Genomic DNA, 23,280 nt, shown 5'->3' with positions numbered 1-23,280 from the left:
TTAGATTACATATTGTGGAAGAAATGTAGGTAGGTTTTACTTCTGCCCCACAGTTATTTTTGAATGAAGTGAGCAAAATTCAAAACAGACCCGCAGGGTTCGACCTTAATTTTTCAATGCTGGAGATAGAATTCTGTCTCATTAAATCCGTTTACTTGAGGCACCCTAGAAAAAAATGATACTGACACTTCTATTTTTTAGTTTTATAATTGTTTACAAATAGTTTGATGATTCTTATATAAAAAAATAATGGTATAATGAATTATCTGCAAACGTTTTGGATAAAGGTCGCCACTATGAAATTTGTCTCTACTTGAGCTTGAGGAAATACCATAAATTACACAAAATTTATAAAAAACGGCACGGTAAAAGTTTTTAAAAATTTGCAACAAATTGCTAAGCACGGTCAGCTGTAAGAATATACCAAGCAAATGCCATTTTTCAAACATTACTATTAGGGGCCTAATACCTTAAGTACACGAAGCGATCATTACAATTATATAACTTAATTAAACGCGAGTTTCAAATTCCATTAAATTGTAAAAAGTCGCAACAATTCGCTTTATTACGTAGTTTAAGTAATATTTGCTCTGTCTACTTGATGATTTATATATAGAAATAGACTTAAGATTTCATCTTTCTGATATATGGGTTAATTGTATCCCATTGCAGCTTGACATGTATATGATTTTGCTGTGTAAATATCTATAGAATATTGTAATAATGAACTTTATTCACACATGTTTGATAACCATGTGTTCATTGTTTATACTAACGTTGTTTCATGTTTTCTCATATACATGTACGTATATAATTGTTATTATATGTTATAATCACTGAAAAGTAGAAATAAAGAGTATATATAATTGTCTCCTAATGTAAGAGTTATGTGATAAACCACTGGTTATAAAACAAAAGGATACATGTAGAATTTAAAGAAATGGTGACACGAATCTTTAAATTCTGTACTAGCACACTAAAACAATGTGAACTCATTTGATCCACGTAATCCGTAACAGGGTTTTCGTATATTCCGGCTTTAATTTACAAGATCAAGATCAGTCTGGATTGTTTTATATATTAAGTTTATGGCAAAAAATTATTTTTTCATTATTAAAATCGTTTGAAAAGTAATCTTTTTGGAAAGGTAACAAACATGTTACATTAAAATGTTGCTTTTGTGATAAAATCTGTATAAAATAAGATTTACTCAGTCTGAAAGTATTATAACTAATGAAGTAAAATTGAATTTTAAAAATATTTTGGTGTTAAACGTGACTGAAATTTACAGTGGAAAAAAGTCAACAGAATATTTTTAGATACAAAATGCAAAACTTCTTAAGATATATTCAGATTCAATGAGTTCCTATTAGTACCATCGGTGTTCTGAATATTAAATCAAAATCGGCGTAAAATGACCTTTAAAATATTTAAGAAAAATAGTGGCCATTCGAACAAAAAACAAAAGGGTTGATCTATTAAATTTCTAGATACATATCTGAACTGTATTTACTTATTTCTGTAAAATGATTCATCTATTTTGTCCACTTATAATAAAAGAAATTATCATGTTTTACATCTAACACATTTAAAAATGTCATATGTACCAATATTGTAGGAATTTAGTGCTTTATTTTATCACATTACTAATTTTGTCAGCTGTTAGTTATATAAGAAACCGATATGCCTATGTGATCTTATTCAAGTGCCCCATAGGGTCAGACGATTATTGTCGAGTCATGTGTCCATGAGTAAAGAGTAATTTCCGTGTAAAATACAGCACATACAACAACTTCTTGAATTTGTAATAGTTGATATGAGTTAATTATACCTCCTTCGAAGAAGGAGAGGTATATTGTTTTGCAGATGTCGGTCAGTCTGTTGGTCTGTCGGTCTGTCGGACGGTCTGTAGACCAATCCGTTTACGGATGATAACTCAAAAACGCTTAGGCCTAGGATCATGAAAGATTATAGAATGGTTGAATATAGAACCAGCAGATAACCATTATTGATTTTGAGATCAGTAGGTCAAGGGTCAAGGTCTAATTGACCCAGAATAGTTAAACGGTTTCCGGATGACAATTCAAGAACGCTTAGGCCTAGGCTCATAAAAGTTAATAGAGTGGTTGATCATGACTAGTAGATGACTCCTATCGATTCTGAGGTTATTAGACCAAAGGTCAAGGTCACAGAGACCCAGAACATTTAAACGGTTTCCGGATGATAACTGAAGAAGGCTAGGGCCTAGGACCATGAAAGTTGATAGTGAGGTTAGTCATGACCAGCAGATGACCCCTTTTCATTTTGAGTCAGTAGGTCAAAGGTTGAGGTCAAAGTGACGGTTTCCGGATGATAACACTAGAACACTTTGGCCTAGGATTACGAAATTGGATAGGGAGGTTGGTCATGACCAGCAGACAAGACATTTTGATTTTGAGGTCAATAGGTCAAAGGTCAAGGAGACAGTGACCCAGAACAGTAAAACCGTTTCCAGATGATAACTTGGGAACGCTTTGGCCTATGATCACAAAACTCAATAGGAAGGTTGATCTTTACCAGCAGATGACCTCTATTGGTTTTGAGATCATTATGTCAAAGGTCAAGGTCACAGTAACCTGGAACAGTTAAAATTTGCCGGACGATTATTTGAGAATGCTTGGACCTAGGATCACGAAACTAAATAGGGAGGTTTATCATGATCTGCATATGACTCCTATTGATTTTTAGGTTAACAGGTCAAAGGTCACAGATACTTTGACCAAGAACTGTAGAATTTTTGTGCACAGTGTCCAAATAATGTCTGTTCCTGTGCAATTACTGAATGCACCAAGGGGGTCATTTCGTGTTCTACGAGCTCTTGTTATCAATTGCATCGGTGGCTTTTGTCTTTGTTTTATCATTTGAAACTTGCTCAGAATGATCATCTCTATGAAATCTAGGCCAATATTTCAAATATCGGTGATGTTGTGTCGAACTTTTGTCTCCGACAGAAAAATATCTGAAAAAAATACAAACTTCAGTACGGATTGTTTCGTTGAAAACTTTCCGAAAGAAACCACTTTTATATCGGTAATTAACGTATAGGATATCGACAGAATACGAGGTCTTTCTCTGTAGGAAAGACCTGCGCACGGGCTTCTTGTGAGCATCGAGAGCGCGAAGCGCTCGGGGTGTTTCGAGAAGCCCGTGCGCACGTTTTTTTCTACAGAGAAAGGCTGATTGCACGAGGTCGATATCCGACTTACATACCGTCATTCCTTCCCAAAATTTCCAGGCATTAGATCTTTATGATGAACTTGAAGACAGAAAGATTTTCCTGAAACAGAATACGTACATGTAAGGAATTAATATTACTTTTAGAAAATTACGTTTATTCGTAAAGTTAGGCGTGACAATCTCTCTCGTAATTCAACTCAGATGACTAATTAATCGATTTTATCAAATAAACAATACAAACAAAACTTAATATATCATAAACTGTTTAGTGTGTTAACCCAAACAATACTAGTTACAGATTAAAAAGGTGGACCTTATCAAATTTTGAGTAGTATATATAGGATATTATAAATTTATTATTTGGCAATTTCTGCTTCATAACATATTTTAGTAACTTCAGAGTTATTGCCCTTTGCCTTTTTAAAAATGCACATATTTGTACATATCAAACTAACCAATTGGTAAAATTTGATTATATTTAGTATCAACATGTGAAGCTGTGTATCCGGTCACCTTATTGCCCTGGTCACACCTATTCCGCCCTCCCCACCTATTTTTTTTTAACCTTTAACGTATCATGAATATTTATCAACATGCAAAGTTGTACCCTTTCCCCACCTCGCTCCTCCACCCAGTCACCCCCGCCATCCCAATCATGCACCCCACCCATTTTTTTTTCATTTTATTTCCATAAGTATTTATTATCAACATGTGAATTTTGTACCCTTACCCGGACCCGAATACATGTAAGGTGCATTTAATTACAAGAAATGTTAGAAAAGACTATGCACGCTTTTCTTGAAAATCCATCTTTTCCACTGACTATTTTATTAGGTAATCATGAGCATAAAATCACCATAAAACATGTTATTGAAGCATAATTATGTGTTTAATAGATGCTTTTTCGTCACTTTGATCTTAAAAAGGAATTCATTACAAACTTTAAAGAAGATTAGTGCAACATTTTGAATGTCTGAAATATTGTTACGTTGCATTTACTGAGATTATTTCGTTGCAAATAATGTTTCTGTTATGCACCTATAATGTGTTGCAATAAGAATTAGGTCAGCACTTCGCTAGTATGTTTAAACCTAAAATTTATATTATGTCCTAAAGCTTATCTATGACTTTCACTAAATGACTCATACTCGGAAAAGCTGACGAAACCAGTTATATGTCACATAATGCTTTAATTGGTACTTTCAGTTTTTCTTTTGTGAATAATAAAAAATACAAGCAGGCATTTAATGCAAGAAATTTCAAATTGTTTAGTTGTTTTCAGTATTTTTTTGCTATTCAAAAATAAAAAACGTCTGTATTGGAGATAAATTACCTTATTTACAAACCTTTATATGTGTTTGTCCTAAAACAGTCATATTTAACTTTTGGGAAATAGTCAAAATAATATGATAGAAATTTATACTGTTTTGGAATTCTATACAGGTAATCTGTACCTCATACTCTGACCTCTAGGTGGTCGAGTCGAAACCTTAATTTACCTAAAGTTAATTCCGTTTTTAGAGTGCTTTCACATTTTTTGCATTTTTAGAGCATTTTCTCATTCTATAATGACAGTAATTATTACCAAACAGTTTAAGACAAACTAATTGTTTTCATCTATAACGACTGTAATTATTACGAAACATTATAGCACAAGGTAGTTGTTTTTGTAAGTATAACAAAACCCTCTCAGTCATAGTTATATATAACACCGACAAGATGTAAATAGATAAGATCAAATTCGCAATAAACGTAAAATAAAACTCATTTATTTATAAATTGAATTAAGATAAGATATAGAGATACGATGACTTCAAAGTTAATAGATTTTTAAAAGAATAATCAGAAAACTAAAATAGCCATTATTCAAGTTATGCTAATGAGAAGAAATTATGCTGTTAAAAAATGCAATTATAACATCAAGCAATATCAAAGGTAAGACTTATTTATTTTCGAAATCCAGATAATTAAAGCACAAGCCCAGTTAAAAAGTGTTAAGTAGCATATTTCCATTGAATAATCAACGAAATGGTAAAAAATAAAATTGTTAAGAATTCCACTTTTAAAATAGTACATTTGTCTATTGATATTATTTGAATTGCGTTCAACTTAGTTGCTAATAAGCCTAAAAATCAGGTTGTTCTTTTTAAGAACTTTTCAACAGCTGAGATTTTTTATATATAATTAGAGCTTTATTTTAATATTTTAAGCTGGTTAATCAAGCGTTTTGAAATTTTATTTGCTAAAAAAACCTAGTACGATTTATATGTTTTTATTACATTTAGACTTTTATCATTTTGGAATGGATTTTTTAAATCTTAGAACAATTGAACTAAAGGGGCCATGTAGCTCATCACTGCAAAAGAGGTACAGGTCACGAAAGTGACAATGGCTGGTTTTGTTTGATCTGTTTATACATGTTATTATTATATATATATAAATTTATTAATTCTATTTTCATTTTTTTGCGAGCGGGTTTCTGTTTATAGAAAAATGTTAAACACAGATGTATTAAAATGAACGTATGGAAGGCAGTTGTGTCATGCTACTTTCCAAAAGTTTTAATTTAATTAAATGCTAAAATGTCGTGCGCTCAACGTGTGCTCGATGTAAGATGTCGTGCACAAAAGATGACGTGCGCTCGAGTTAAAATGTCGTATACACGAGATAAGATGTCATGCGCTCGAGATAAAATGTCTTGACCACGAGATAAGATGTCATACGTACCAAAGCAGATGTCATTACCATGAGATAAGATGCCGTGATCAGGAGATAGATGTCGTGTGCACTAGATAAGATGTCGAAACCACGAGATATGATGTCGAGCGCATTTGTTAAAAACTAAATGTACTTCCTAAACATACCATCTAGTCGTGTAAATTCCAGACTAGGTGACTTTTCATAACAGAGAAAGGCGTAATCTTAACGTAATTCCAGCAATTGGGTACTTTGGAAATATTATATCGTAACATTTAAAATCCTTGTTGATAGTTATCAAGGCACACAAATTAGAATTAAATGATATAAGAAGTTTTCAGTACAGAAAATAGCTTGTTTGAATTAATCAGGCCAGTTATAATACACACTTTCTGCAGAACATTTTCTTACTAATGGCATGCTATGTTTTTATCGAGGTTTTAATATAGAAGGCGTAGTTGCATTTTAAACCTGTTTTAAAAGCTAACAGCCTCCATTTATTTCTTAATAACCGAGACAGTTAAGCTTAATATAAATGCAGTCACATACAAAACGAATGATCAGCTCAAAAACATGTTGCAAGCAATTTTCGTGTGGACCACGTGTTCAAGTGTCTTATTCATCGGAACATACCTTCTATGAGAGCACTTTGATACAAATTGAAAACAAATAAATTGTCAAATTGAATCAGAAGCACCCCCGGAAAAGAAGAACCGGTATACATAATATTAATGACGATTTGCTGTCTCACAGATGTGAAGATGGTACGTTTGAAAATGTGTATGCTGTAAATCACGTTCGTTACCCCGCAGATATAACCTTTTATTTCTGAAGAAAAAATATGCTTTCCATGACTCATTCTCAGTCCAGAGCTTCTCTTAGTGTAAAACAATAATTGTCTTTTTTTTTGTTAAATTGTTTTGTTTTGTTTTGTTTTGTTTTTAGGTGTTTTTATATAGGAGGAAGTCTGAACTGAATGTTTTCATTAAAATATATTGAAAAAATGCTGCTCTTTAGAAATCCAACCCCAATGATAAAACGTTCAGCAGGACCTCCGTAAATAAAAAAGGCAAATTTTTACTTCCTTTTTATTTTAGTATTTAACTTTTATATCTCTGTAAAATTTATAGTATTCGTCTCCATATAACTGTGCACAAAAGGTTTTATGTACCACTCTATACTAGCGCAATAATCTAACAATATAGACAAGCGAGTGCTGATTATTATTTTGTTCAAACAAAGCAAAATGATATAAACAAACCAAGTCTCCTATATAGATTAATATTAAAGTTTACAACAATAATTCAAGAAGTGATATGCTGATCTTTGAAGTACGGCGAATATCACTCTAAATGTTTATAGCCGATTACGTACAGAGTCGTATTTCCGCCAGATAGACACGCGAGAACTTGATATTGAGCATTGAATTTTAACTTAGGTTATAAATAGGCCATGTTGCACTGATCGGCGACGCCATTTTGAAAAGTATCGTGCTTTCCCTAGTAATACTAATATACCTCCTAGCTAAACTTTCCTAAAACAAGCAAGTCATTGATATAATGGATATAGCATTTTATTATTGAAAGTTTGTATGACACCAATTTATAATATTTCTTAAGTAATGAAATGCACATTTGGCTAAAAGTAAACTGTTTTGATCTGTGATCTCCTTTTGAAAATCAGCACATATCTGTAAATTACATATATTTACCAATACATTTTGGTACAGAAGTTCATATATTTTTTTTATATATTCTGTATTGTGTATCAAAGCGGAAATTAAAAATATGGCCTAGTTTAAGGCTACATGGTGTCAAACCTCAGCCGGCACAGGCAGGACTGCGAACCGCCGGATTTGTAGAAAAGCGAGATTTAAATGTCTCATAGAAATAACACAACGTTAGAATTAATACGACTGGATATTTAAGAGGCTTGAGCCAATAACGCCAATAAAAACATGTCTTGTACCCGCAGCTTTAACATGTTTAAGTTACCGCAAACTTCCTCGTTACATAAAAAATACCTTATCCATGTAATCAATTTTGACTGGACAGGTTCTGTGCCGTTAGCGCGAGCTGTTTTGAATTTCTACATTTAAATTTCTAGCCGAAATGTTGAATTTTTTTAAACAATTTTCGTGTCAAAAACTTCAGTTTTTCTACTTTTCTCAGTAAGTTTACATAACGACAAGATGAAATATAACGCATTATTTCAAGTTGTTGCGTGTCTATCTGATCGAAATATCGATGGCGAAATGAATCCGTAACAATGACTTTTAAAGATTTTGTTTAATTTCACAATATATTTTATGACATGAAATACTGAAGTATTTGTTTTGATCTTAAACTATGTGAAAATGTATTGATTGCAATAGACTAATAGCGAGATCAGTAGGATGTATCAGATATCAGATCTAAATATAGATCTTTTCGGAAAATATACAATTGTCTATGACCTTGTTTATTTTTCATTTGAAAAAGTGACAACACTTTCGGAGATATGTACAGATATGTGTTGTCGTATTGAACCGGTGTTTGCGTTATTAGGTACGGTTAACAGATGCATGTACACCAGAAAAGGGCAACTGAGTGCTTAAAATTCCAAATAAATTTACTTCAGCTCTAGATGTTCCCCAAAAATAAGTATATCGTCACACATTACATGGAAAATGCGTATAGATAGAACATAACGGGCAATTGGTAAACTAAAGTGTAAAAGTATGAAATTGATTGAATAAATATTTGTTCATTTTTGAATTACTAAGACATGTGGTATATTCTTTACAAACATTTGTATTTTTTTAAGTTGGAAAGTAGTTCGGTACACATTTTAGGCCTAGAAAAACTTTGTTTCCGGTAACATGCTAAAAAAAATAGGGTAGGTAGGTCGGAATTTTTTTTTTTTTTTTTTTTTTTTGAATTTTTTTTAATTAAGTGAGACTACTCGGAAATTATTCCAATATAAAAAAAAATGAATACAAATAAGGGGGTTATGCCTTTAGAGCATCAGTAAGTTGATTTCTAACATCATTGACCATGTTTAAAGCATAAAAGGTGCAGTTTTGCAACTTATTGTTAAAAAATTGAAAAAAATATACTCCAAGGCCATAAAACATTTAGAGTCGGGCCAAAAATTTAGAGTAGCCATATCGGATCTCACGAGGAATGCAAGTGCCGAGTGTCATCCGACCTTGCAAAATCCACAAGAGCCGAATACATATCCCAGGTCTAGCTACTGTTCTACTGACGCTTTTATTATATACCTCCACCTTTGGTGTTTTGTTATTAAACAAAATCTTCAATATTTATTGACGTTAAAATGGAACGTACTGAAGTTTTATGTGCGCTTTTTATAGAGCTGTGTTAGGTTTGCATATCAATGAAAGTAGTCCGGTAACACACAATATAAAAGGCACAATACGGAATTCTTTCTGCCTGTTCATATCAACTTGTGAAATACAAGCCGATATTTTTACAGAAATTATATAGTTATATAATAAAATAGCAGACTTTGTCTGAAAGATTCTCATCATAAGAGGTTATAAATGCGCATCAACTTCTTTTTCCTCACCTCTAGCTTATGGAAAATTATGCTGGTATATTGAATGGACTCAATGATGCAAAACGGCCAAAATATTTAAGAACACTGAGTCTAAGTACGGAGAGACGTTCTAAGTCAGCCGCACGAGACTTAAATACTGTCTTTTATAGCTACCAAGTTATAAAAGAAGGTTCTTTGGATAAATAGAACGCAAAAGCAGACTCCGCTTTATTGAGAGGTCATGACATGTGCAACATCCCTCATTCCTTCTAGCACCGATATAAACGACATTCCTAAATACAGGTACATTAAATGACTTTACAAAGGCCGAAAAAGTCTTGCCAAAATCAAACAAATCCATAATAAAACGATTGTGTTATTTTTCTTGCATGAATTAAATAACTTTAAATTAAAATTAAACGAAAAAGTTTACATACATTTTTATTTATAATAATTTGTTAATGAGAAGCTACACTATATTCCGACCAAATGAATTTAGTAAACTTCTACATTCTATATCGTTGAAGTGTTTATTTCTATTTTTGGGTTGAGATCGATTTAGTTTTCTAAACTACGGGTATAGATTTGCAATATTGATTTAGATATATGCAGTAGTCAGGGAAGTACCCGAGGGTGTGAACGAAATCAGTTAAAGTAACATGGTGTTTTCTCTGGGACTATCTTAACTGCATCAGTATGGTATGATATTTGTGTATTTTTATGTATGTTAATATTTTATGGAAACATTGACTAACCTGTTTATAAACATATGTATAACTGTTTATCAGGATCTTCTAAATGTATAAATACATGTTTAAACGAGTTTAACAATGACCTATTGCTTTAATTTCTCGAAATTCAATAAATCTATAATGTCTGATACAGTCAACAAACGGCTAATTTATAGTTATTTTCAGTATTACGAGTTATAATTAACTTGACTGCATGATTCTTTTATTGAAATGCTATGAAATATAAAACCGATATTTCATTTTAACCACTTGATGTAAACAGCCGTCAATGTTGAACGCACACCGGTTGAATTATACGTAATAATCTATATCTAAACCATTTTAGGTTAAATTTTATCTCTCGTTATCAAAATAAACTTTTTAGTGCAGTACTGCCTTAATATTAAAAGACAGTGTCTTAAAATTACACACAGGATTCGAATATATATATGTTTGAATCCGGGTCGAGCACTATTCGTTGAGAGTTCAGTTTCATTAAATACTTAACAGTTATAAATAAGGAAGTTCAGAATAGCATTTTAAAAATTTGGGTTATTGTCGCATCGACTTGCGACGGAGTCTTCCATATAATAAACCATATGGAGACAGAATATGCCCTACTTGTCAGATATAAGAAGATGAGATATCATTTTGTCATTGAATGCCAGGACATTGTTTAATTAAGAATACAGTATATTAGAAAGTTTGTCTGGAATCATCCAAGTTATTTAAAACTTTTGCAATTATTCATCTATGAAAATAGTAAAGATTCTTGATATCCCTCAACCTATGTCCTTAAAACTTTTGAAAAAAAGAAAAAAATGGCCTGACTGCCATTATATTTATGCTTAAATGATTAGTAAACATGTTTAATTGTCTCTCCCAAAACTAAGTTACAAGTGACATCTAACTGAAAAGAAATGTTAAACTTGTCTGAACGAGTACTGCTGCAATATCCATTTATGGATCTTCATTGATTTAATGCATAAAACATCTTCTTCTTCTTCGTCGTTTATATCCTTATACTGATTGTTAGACCATTATTGCAGAGTAAATTACCATGTCTAAATTACTTTCAAAATATAACAAACAAACAGAATGAATTGAACATTTCAAAATGATTGTATATTACGAGGCAAATGGTTTACTTGTTATATTTAAGACACTAGTACTATGTTTTCGCTCTTACATATAGGCCCGTAAAGAAGTATTAACAGGGTTGGTCGGCACCGCATCTTCTTTTGTGTTGATACTTCTTTTCCTAGTTGTGTACTGGCGTGCACTTAGGTTAGCCCCAGCTGAACCGAGATTCTGTTATTCTGATGAGGACGTTTCCAATGCCAAGGAAAATCCAGATTTGCTGAAGCAGTTAATAGTGAAAAATGACAAGAACACAAAGCGAAAACAGTATTGTCACAATGCCAGCAATGTATTGCACGAACTGATTGCAAAGGTATATTATTATATATAGTTTATCCTCCATTTTCTTAAAAAAAAACATATCCAAACCAGAAAATTACTTCTTATGAGAAATACAACAAAAAATATGACAAACATATCAATCATATTTAAACAATGTAAATTTGAATATGTAAATTTGAATACAGGCGGATTACACAATGAACTTTATTTAGTCTACAATAGTTTTTTGTTTGTTTGTTTGTTTGTTTGATTTTATAACAAGTCCATTTTACTCATATTTTCTGACCTTTAATATTTTAGATGACAGCTGAAAAATACAACAATAATGCTAATCCAGGTATCTCTTCTTAAGATACTATTTTACACTTTCTGAAAATCGCAATATTTCGCTTAAATTAATAATTATGAGCCACACCATAAGAAAACCAGCGACCAGCATGCATCCAGACCAGTCTGCGCATCCGTTCACTCTGGTCAGGATCCATGCTGTTCGCTTTCAAAGCCTATTGCAATTAGAGAAACCATTAGCAAACAGCATGGATCCTGACCAGACTGCGCGGATCCATGCTGGTCACAAATGCACTATGTTGGTTTTCTCATGGTGTGGCTCAATTATAATTACTTTCATTATGCTTAATATGCTTACAAATAGTATTTTCTTAATACCTTTGAGGTTTTTCATATTAGGTTGTTTCTATCATTTGTATACAAACATGGTGCATATTTAACTCCATTTAGTACTGGCATGTATTGTGTGCCATTAAAGTTTATTGTTAACGAGAAATCATATGACGATTTAAATTGACAAAGACAGTATGTTTACTGTCATGTATTTTGTTTATTTCCAGCTAGTGATAATGAAATCTCAATGACAAAATTGTAATATGCAAAATTAACATGTATTCTAACATTCAAAGTAACACCCTTATTTCCTTTTTGAAATTTCAGAATATCTTTCATTCAATCCAGCAGACATTAACTGCATAATTTCTGTAAAAGAAGAACATATAATGCAGCTTAAACATATTGGTTCACATGTGAAGCCAGGTAAATCTCAAGTTATTCTTAATGTATAAGAGTTGTTATATTTCTTGTTCCTATGGGATCATGGAGAGCATTCAAATTTACTGATATATAATTCCGTTTATGAGTTACAATGTTTCTATAATAAAGAATTGTTTCATAGTAAGCTTGAAGATCATTTGTTTTTAAAGCATATAAGAGAAGAGAAGGCACAGGTCACCGCACTGGTTTTTATTTTATAGGGCGTTTTCTACACCTAATGTTTAAGCCTTAAACTTGAAAAAAAATGGTCGTTTTTTATAAAATATTTAATATTTAGTGCTACAAGGATTCATGCCTTACGTATTTTTATGAAATGTTCTAAATGTTAACATAATTACCCCACCCATTTTGTAATGCATTTAAACCTATTCAATATGGAAAGGAAGAAAGTCTGGGTCACCGTGCATATATGAAATGATTTTTAGATAAAACTGTAAAAATTGACGAATCGTGACACGTTTAGTTCTTTTTGTTTTGTTTCATAATTCCTAACCAAAAAACAAATATCAATTGATATGTTGAAAACTTTCTTTTTCATTTGTTTATATATGTCACAGTGATAAGACCAAACCTGTTTTTTTTAAATAGATATTAGAAACTACCAATCCCTACCCCACTGTGTATCTTACATGAGATTAAGACAAAATCAGGCAAAAATTAAAGGTAAAAGTATTATTTTCGAAACAAGTACAATCTGTTTAATTTGATGGTATATTATTAGCCATATTTTAATGATGGCATTTATTTTCTGAATAAACAATGTGGGAAAGATATATTTAAAAAAACAAGATTTTTTAATTGACGAATATCCTAAAATGAAACGCCCATACGTCCTTAAGCCGGTGCTAGGGGCGTGAGGGGTGTTGCATATTTCATTGCCTCCCATTAACAGACTCAGTCAAACCGAGATTGCTATTAGTTTGCTCCGTTGCGTTCTATGCTCTCAACGGATTTTTTACAGATTTTGTTAGATTTATTATTAGCGAAAGTTAGGAAATTAGACATTTTTTCACCCAGTCAATTTCTACATATAGCTCATTTATAAGCAAGATCCATAGTTTCGAAAATCAGATCCGCCTTTCATGGAAAGCCTGAAGTCTGTCCCAAGTCGTAAGACCAAAACTAGCACGAAATAGTTTTCCACTTAGGACCGTTTCAGTAAGAAGTATTATCTTCAGTCATAGACATATAGTCCTATCAATAACTTAGGATCAGTCTGATCTTTTGAAATAAAATAAAAAATATAGCTCACGCGATAATTCCCGTATATTGCCAGTCGTCTGTGCCAAAATATAAAGGCACCCAAAGTGTCATCAATGCCAATGGAATTCAAATCGAAGGCCAATTGGTCTGAGGGTGAGTTGTTAACTCTTGCTTAGGCCGTACAAACTCCCTTCAAATTAATAAAGGGAAAACATTAAAATTTTGCCCTTTATTACAAACAGAACTAAACAAAGTGCCTGAGAGTTGATGACTGAGCGGTAATTTATTGGAAATTCAGTGTCGTATTTGTTTGTACACGGAGAACCCAAATGTTTGAAAGAATTTGGATTCTAATTTGACATTTTCGAGTGAAGCTCATATTTATTGAGAGTTATATGTATAATATGTCAAGCAAGTAATATGTGTCTAAGTGATCGCTTAGATTGACTTATCAGTAACATGAACGCGGTCATCTTAGATTTCGGTGTGTTTTTTGCTTTTGAAAAATCTTTACTTTAGACTTTATTTGAAACGCAAACCTCTCAGAATGTTGGTCTTAAGACTGTTTTAAGACTTATGACATTCTATGAAACACGCAAAATGTTGAGAGAAATTGCAGTACATTTAATAACTGTTTTCGTTTCAATATTAATCAGACTGAAGCAATGTTAAGAGATACCTTTATCATGTGATCCAAATATTGATATACATTTTGTATTTATCTTATCGAAATTTTCCGTAAAATAACACAATTTTATAAATAAAATTTATGAAATATATTACAACACATATAAAGGTAATATGCAAGATAGATCTATTTGAGAAAAAAAAAGTCGTAAGTTCATACCCTTTAAAAATTTGTAAGAATCTGATTTCTAATGAGCATTTGCCAGTTTCGCCATCCTTTTTCTCTGTTATACTGTTCAAAGTCCTTATCAAATTGTAAAAGGATAAAGATTTTCACTAACAAATTCAGCTGATCAATGATTTCACGTTCTCGGTTTATGATTATTTTCAATTACGTCCTTAAATCAAATAACGGTATTTAATTTGGTAAGTGTATAGCTTTACTTGCAATTTAGTTTAACTTTTGTTTTTACATTTTGCTTTGCTATAGTACCAGGCAAGCCAACAAAAATATTTTGGAATAAGATGATGAATTCAGCGGGTGGACTAAGATATCTACAAAAGGAAGGGGCTATTTATATACAGAAATCTGGTAGATACTACATAACCACACAGCTGACTACCAAAATGGAAAACGCAACTACCCAAAGTGATGAGCAAACAGTGAAACATCTTGTATATCGCATCTCAGCAAATGAAGGGGGAGAACACATTCTACTTGAAAACCCAATATCAGCATGCGAGATGACTGTCGAGCAATCAGAGCAGTCAAGCAACATAGGTGCAGTTTTTGAACTTAAAGAGAAGGATCGAATCTACGTCGCAACTTCCCATCCATATAATATCGTCTCCGGTCCTGGAAGAGATCATTTTAGCATTCATAAGATGTAAAATCTATGCTGTATCTACGCTGCACGGAACTTCGCGTGCAATATTACGCTTAAAAGAAAAGAAACATTTTATGGTTTGTTTTTAAGATTGTTATTACCTCCTGAAGCAAATCTGTGATAACTTTTTACGTTTATATGTTGTTGAATATTTACATGTTATGTATGTTAGGCAGATTTTTTTTTCATATACTTTTGTATTCATTATATTCCTTGTTTGCCAACAATCTATAAGTCATATAATCTCACTTGTACGATCATACCAGTATTTCGTTAGAATTCTGAAACAGGCGTTTGAAAAAAGCGCAGTTATTAGTAAATCAGAAAAATTTAAACTGGAATCAAGCTATTAACAATGATTTATTCAACATTACCAGTCTAAAATTTTGGAAAATATTTCACTATCAAAAACAACTAAACATAAATGAAATAAGTAGTATTTACACTTTAAGCTTTAAGCCAATCACAACTGTTAAATGGGGATCCTTATTTTAAATATTGAGTTTTTAGTTTTTATCAGATTACGCTCAGCTGTGTTTAAAGTTTTGCCGTTTCTTATATATTTCTCATTCTACTTTGGTTTTCTTCATAATTCTCCTATCTTAGATTTTATGGTTTTGGGTCTCCCGTCCTTTCAGATAAATTAACTTTTTAGTGTTGTTAGAATTGACACAAGTCCGTCTCGACGGATCGGGATTTGTTTTAAATCAACCATAACGACAGAAGCATTCTTATTAGCTCGACTATTCATAGAATAGTAGAGCTATTGGACTCGCCCATGCGTCGGAGTCGGCGTCGGCGTCCGCGTCCGCGTCGGCGTCCGCGTCCCGAGTTTGGTTAGGGTTTTGTATGTAAGCTGGTATCTCAGTAACCACTTGTGGGAATGGATTGAAACTTCACACACTTATTCACTGTGACAAACTGACTTACATTGCACAGGTTCCATAACTCTATTTTGCTTTTTTACAAAATTATGCCCCTTTTTCGACTTAGAAATTTTTGGTTAAGGTTTTGTATGTAAGCTGGTATCTCAGTAACCACTTGTGGGAATGGATTGAAACTTCACACACTTATTCACTGTGACAAACTGACTTACATTGCACAGGTTCCATAACTCTATTTTGCTTTTTTACAAAATTATGCCCCTTTTTCGACTTAGAAATTTTTGGTTAAGGTTTTGTATGTAAGCTGGTATCTCAGTAACCACTTGTGGGAATGGATTGAAACTTCACACACTTATTCACTGTGATGAACTGACCTACATTGCACAGGTTCCATAACTCTATTTTGCTTTTTTACAAAATTATGCCCCTTTTTCAACTTAGAAATTTTTGGTTAAGGTTTTGTATGTAAGCTGGTATCTCAGTACTTACTAATGGGAATGGATTGAAACTTCACATACTTGTTCACTGTCATGATCTGACATGCACTAAGCAAGTCCCATAACTCTACTCTTTTTTTTCTTCAAAATTATGCCCCTTTTTCGACTTAGCAGTTTTTGGTTAAATTTTTGTATGTAATCTGATATCTCAGTATCCACTAATTGGAATGGATTGAAACTTCACACACTTGTTCACTGTCATGATCTAACATGCACTGTGAAGGTCCAATAACTCTACTTGGCATTTTTACAAAATTATGCCCTTTGACTTAGCAGTTTTTGGTTAAGTTTTTGTATGTAAGCTGGTATCTCAGTATCCACAAATTGGAAAGGATTGAAACTTCACACACTTGTTCACTGTCATGATATGACATGCAGTACAGAGGTTCAATACCTCTACTTTGCATTTTACAAAATTATGCCCCTTTTTCAACTTTTGTATTCATTCAATTGACAAGGCTGTTGAATAGTCGTGCGTTGCCGTCCTCCGACAGCTCTTGTTTTTTGTTGAACTTGCTTTCAGTACATGTTGTCAAGAGGCCTTAAACAACATCAGTTAAATCAAATAAACTCAGCTCATAAGATGCCATAGAAGATTTGATTTTATTCATACGAATACAAATCTATTTATTTACTTTAAAATCATTTAATTTTGTGGGAATGAAATTTCGTGGTATTAGTCAAAACGGCAATTTTGCGGGGATTTATATTCGTGGATTTCAACTTTTGAACATTTAATGAATAGGAATTTTACTAGTTCGTTGGGATTAAATTTCGTGGATTGACTCAACCTCGATCCACGAAAATTAGTCCCCCATGAATATTAATGACTTCACAGTAATCTAACGTTGCATCTAACTACACAGGTAAAACACATTGTCGCTTTGTCGTTGTTATCAGAAAAGAAACATTTGTCTCGATTTCGTGTAAACGCATTTGTTTCATCAAGCATATCTGTGATAATTTTTTATATATTTGTTGCATAGCTTTTTCTTACGTTGATATACCTGTTGTTAATTTTGATTTATATTTTTAATTTATTCTTTACTTAATTATGATATGTTGTCAATAAGCAAGTCTTTGAAAGGTAATTAAACTGATTTTATCTAAAATTGGTCTTTATTTTTTTTGTAGTTATGATATTATAATTCTTAAAAACACATTTATAACGGTATCAGATAGCATCCGTTCGTATAAGTGGTATATCTAATTGTAGGCGTGCATGTATATTTATCGTTATCATTTCCTTCTACTGTTCATTGTGATAATTTTTGTCCTTGCTAACAAATAACCAGAGTAACACTATGTTCTCACACAGAGTTAGGTTCCGAATTATATTGCGCATGCGCAGTATGATTAATTTATTATAAGCACCACAATGTCTATATAGGCTGAACACCACTAAATCCAGCTGTTCTTTATTTCATATAAAATCCACTTACTTCATAACGTTTTTTTCGACATTTTCTAGCATATCAGATTTTCAGAGACTTATATTCCTATAAAGAACTAGATCGCTACTTTAGAAAAACAAAAAGAAAAGGAGGTGTTAACTTTTAAATAAGAAAACTACAGTTCGTGAAATACAACCCGCTGAATTTGCTACTTTTCGCATCTTTCAATCTCTCTTTTCGAGACATTAAGTTCTTACACCGCCATTTTTACCTAGCATGGGATAGGAACATGCCGATTTATTTCAATAGAATGCAAAGTGATACATACTGAAACGCGGTAGGGTAAAAGTAAGCACGTTTCTGTCGAGAAAATGTACTAGGAAAGAAAAAAGGATTAGTACTATTTATATTTAGACTACTTGTGACTAGACCTGCGGAGGCTTACATTCTATTTGGTAGTGATCAGCCTATATATAATAAGGGGGCAAGGGACAGTTAATTTGAAAATTCCACAAAACTGCGCTGATACCAGTGCGTAAAAAATCATGAAAAATCCAATTTTGATAAATTCAAGGCAAGTGTAGGTGTCAAAGCGAATGTATTGCATAGACTTAGCACTTCATTGTGTGACATTTTCAGCATGCCGATTATGTTGCTTCTGTGATAAAAACGAGTCAAACGCAGGTTTCAGGACACTAATTTTGAGGCAAAAATGGAATAAAATGCACACCATGCAATCTGCTGCTTAGTGATAACCGACCGCTGTTTTGACGACGTCCGCGTATAGTCAGGGAGAACGTTTCTTAGATGACGTCGCAGTTATTCCGTCTTGCTTACAGAATGGCCGGGAAGCTGATTTTAATGTTAAATGCTACATATTATATGCAATTCATAATATTATACAGTTTACAAATAGAAAGAAAATATAATGTAAATATAAGAAATGAAATGATTTTTCGGTGTTCATGCGAAATGAACGACAGAATACGATCGACGAATTAAACATAAATCGCTAACGCGATTCATGAATTTGCCGATCCTACATTCTGTCGTTCATTTCGCATGAACACCGAAAAAAATCATTTCATTTTTTAAATATACGAAACGTCCATTCGACGCATTAAAGTTTCCATCATAACAAGATTATGTCCTTTACGTACAGTTTAGGATATAATTCAAAACAACAGGTTAACCTGTATTTTTTTCCACTTATCTGTATAGGATTTTTTAAAATTTTAAACCTTGATTGATAATCTCGACTAAAGATAATGTCACACCTAGGGGAGATAAACGCTGCGGGCATGCTGCCAAACATTTATAGTTTAACCCTGGTAACGTTATCGCCTATGAATATTTATGATAGAGGCTGAGTAATACAATGTCATCAACAACACAATCAGAATGACGATTGTCATTCAAGATTGATGTTATAAGAATGTGTTGAAAACTAACTACCATTTAACATTATGTATAAGTAATTGATGATCTTTCAAAGCTTGCATATTAAACCATATATGTCCAACAGATTCGCTATACAAATTAAGACAAGACTGTATCTATACTTATTGATTTGCTCAGTTTTACAATGTTTCTAATTTGTTGCAGGTACTAATGTTAGTAGTATAACTGACAAGTTTAATTCACCGGTTTAAATTCATCTGACAGAGTCAATATATATTGTAAACTGAAATAGGACTTTAAATTGTTATACTGTTGTTATTGTATACACAATATGAAATAAGGCACTACCTCAATCGAGAATCGACCCGACTTTAACTCATCCCATAACTTTTGAGAAGAACTGCCTAATGACAGCCCAGACAGACACATTCTTCAATATCGATAGTAAATATCTTATTCGGTATATCGCATGTTACCGTAAAGGGATAAATCCCGATTTTCCTCGCTATGCGTAGGATCAATTCTCTATCAATTTAAAGGTAGAGTTTCGAATAAAAACATCACTGCCCACAATTATTGTATTGTATTTGAGGTAATTTCCTCCTCTTAAAGGCAAACAATCCGTAGATGTATATTTATCTATATGAACGATTTTTACTTATATGCGAAACGTTGCTATACGGACAAGTTATGTGGACGTATATTAGGATCAAGGAAAAGGTGTATTCTTTAAAAAAAAATCCGAAGTCAGAAGCTCTGTGCACGTGCCGGAAGCACATATTTTTTTGAATTCAATGTGATGCTTCATTCGGTATATCGCGTGTTACCGTAGAAAGATCAATCCCGATTTTCAATCGCGTTGAAAGTCGGTAGGATCAATTCCCTATAATTTACGGGCAATACAGACTAAGAGAGCTACACACTTCATAGCCTCTCATAAACAGTTTCAATCAAACCTGGCTTTTTTTTTGTTTTTTTTTTTTGCTCGATGCGTTCTATACTTTACATGATCTTTTTGTAAATCCGTTCAAATTGCTCTTTAGAAAGATTTACGATGTATCCACTTACCTCTGTTTTAAGCAAATGAATCATACCGAGTTGTGATTTTATCATATAGTCGTAGAACCATACCTCAATTTATGCCAAATAAAAACAACCGTTTTGTCTAAAATTTATTAAAATGTTTTATTGCTTCACATCTATTCTGTTTACATTTTAAAACTATTTGACACTTAGTTATAACATGCTGTGTTTCTTTAGATACCCATAAAGAAAATGTTCTAATTCCCCCTTGTTCATCCAGGTAAGGTTAAATGCTCTCTCTTACATGACTCAAATACTGTTGGAAAACGGCGTTAAACACAAAAAACAAACAAACCTTTTTTATCTTCGACTGTTTTTTATATAAAATTTGTAATAGGAAAAGCTTACACCGAATATGTAATGAAACAGATAAATACTTCTGAGCAGGTTCAAACAAATTATATTCGCTAGACAACAGTACCCGGAACTTCTGTTTAGTTCACGGGGTCTGAAAAGGTCATTTAGTTCTCAGTAGGAATCAATAAAAAACTTTTCTTGCACACCGGACTGGCGTTTCCATGATTTTACCCATGCCGGCAAAACCCATCTGCTTCCCCCCCCCCCCCCCCCCCCCCCCCCCCCCAGATGACTCTCGTGCTGTTAATGACAACTAGTGGTTCAAGCACTGATAATATATTGTTTATGTAAAAATACGAATAAATCAGGTACCTTGATAGTTTCTGTCCGTTCCTTATAGTATATTTCTCGATTCAAAATACGTTAGTTTACCGTTAGAACATAACGTTACGCTGCAAACGATAAAACTAAAGTGGAACTTTGTTATTGAGCGTAGCGCAAAACATCATGACGTCACTTCTGCTTAGAGTGCTACAAAGAAAGTATTTCTACCTGTTTTTTGTAAAATACGATATGCAAGAAAAATAATCTGCTAAAATAAAATGCTATCATGTATATGATATGCAAGAAAAAAAATCAGTCATGTGTTTACGAATCGGATAGAAATATCCGTCCCTCGACCATGGGCGGTAATTCGGCAAGCCTCATTACCGTCCAATGCGCAGCTGGTCTCGGGACGGATATTTCTATCCGATTCGTAAACACATGACATATATTATTGTTATTTCATTTCACACTCCCTACGAGAAAGGCTTACAAAACGTGTTATTCTGCTGAAATTAATTTCCATCTATTTGATTCGTATGAAAAATGAAAGGAACGGAAAGTCAATCTAGGTTCAACAGGAAGAGACTTGACTCCATTGAAATAACGTGGATTTTTAAATTTCCCAGTGACTAAACGTTCAGCTTTTCAGAGCCATCCATGTTTGATGCAGTCATTACTGTTATTCGTTCCTTGCCTTTTTTTACCACCATGGCATTTTAAACTGTGAAGTCTTGTCCGGTAATACGCGGTACAACAATCACGTTTCGTCTACATTAAATACAATTTCTGGCTTAATCAGGACAGTAACCGATTCGTAACTTTCAAAAATTGTTCTCTTATTTATGACAATAGTGCATAAGGTATTCCTATTTATGTCAAATTTCTCTGCGATTCTAGGTTTTGTTAAAATCCCAGCATCAACAGCTTTAATGACCTCAATTTTTGTGTCCAAAAAAATTGCTTTTCTTTTTATGCCAGACTTAGACTTAGTTACATGACTACATGACACTTATATGTACAATGAAAACATTTTAGTTCGTATAAAAAATGAAACATTATAACATTTTAGCTAATTGTGACTTCCAAAATGTGTTCGTATCTACCGATTATTCGTATGAAACAAGTTCACTATTACCGAAATAATTTTACAAAGGATATGGGACGGTGAAGCCGGATTTTGTTTGTTATAGCCGAAAATTCGTAGCCATGGAGTTCTTATTAAGTGGACTTGACTGTGTGACACTTTAGTGTGTGTTACTGCACCATGTGTCTTAAAGTCCTTCCTTAATCGGGAGCCATACCTCTCTATTCGCCAGTATATGATCAATGTTGTAAGAACAAGATCGCCTACTGTTCTTCCAACTAACACAATTACACATCTTCCTTTTGCAATGTAATTACTAATAGCCAATGTGTATTTAGCTGGATTTATTTTTATAAATATAATTATGAATTATCCGTAGTGTCTGACATGTTCATGAAGTATAGGTTCCGCGCAAATGCAAATACCATGCTTTCCTCTGCACGCACGAATATAGCTTCATATTCAACTTGCATAAGTTTACACTGTTGAAAATTTCTTCACATTAATATAAAGCAATAATTTACATCTTAAAGACGCATAGCAAGAGCAGTACAAAGTTAATTAAAATGTTTTCTTATTATAATGTCAAACCTGCCAACCAAGCTGGCTTAAAGGACACCTACATACATTGAACAACATTACTTCCCGACTCCTATCTTAAATACCAGGCAACAGGTAGGTAGGCAATCGGTTAATTACCATTATTTAACAAGCTGATGACTCACTAACCGGCCTCGCTTCAGTAACAAGAACCGCCTCTGACAGGGCTCAAACATTCGACCCTTCGATTGCGGGGCAGGTGCCTTATCCATTAGGCCACCGAAGCTCGATATATTTCCTTATCTATCCTACCCAACTACTAACCCCAATAAGGAGAGCGCAGATCTACGAATTACTGAGTGCATGTTCTGTACGACAATATGAT

At 33.0% G+C, this 23,280-nt stretch overlaps 1 protein-coding gene across 1 annotated transcript; it reads left to right on the top strand.

Moving 5' to 3' along the window:
- The first annotated feature begins 10,031 nt into the window (after window positions 1-10,031).
- LOC123554632 (uncharacterized) lies at window positions 10,032-17,873 on the top strand. The gene is made up of 5 exons (XM_045344892.2): window positions 10,032-10,152; window positions 11,380-11,637; window positions 11,907-11,943; window positions 12,555-12,653; window positions 14,992-17,873. The coding sequence occupies exons 1-5, from the start codon at window positions 10,150-10,152 to the stop codon at window positions 15,390-15,392; spliced, it is 798 nt and encodes a 265-aa protein (XP_045200827.2). The 5' UTR covers window positions 10,032-10,149; the 3' UTR covers window positions 15,393-17,873.
- Window positions 17,874-23,280: the final 5,407 nt, after the last annotated feature.

This window comes from Mercenaria mercenaria, chromosome 7, assembly GCF_021730395.1.
Source record: "Mercenaria mercenaria strain notata chromosome 7, MADL_Memer_1, whole genome shotgun sequence".
NCBI classification, from domain to species: domain Eukaryota; kingdom Metazoa; phylum Mollusca; class Bivalvia; order Venerida; family Veneridae; genus Mercenaria; species Mercenaria mercenaria.
The sequence above is the reverse complement of the archived record's forward strand: the minus strand, read 5'-3'. Positions and strand labels throughout refer to the sequence as shown.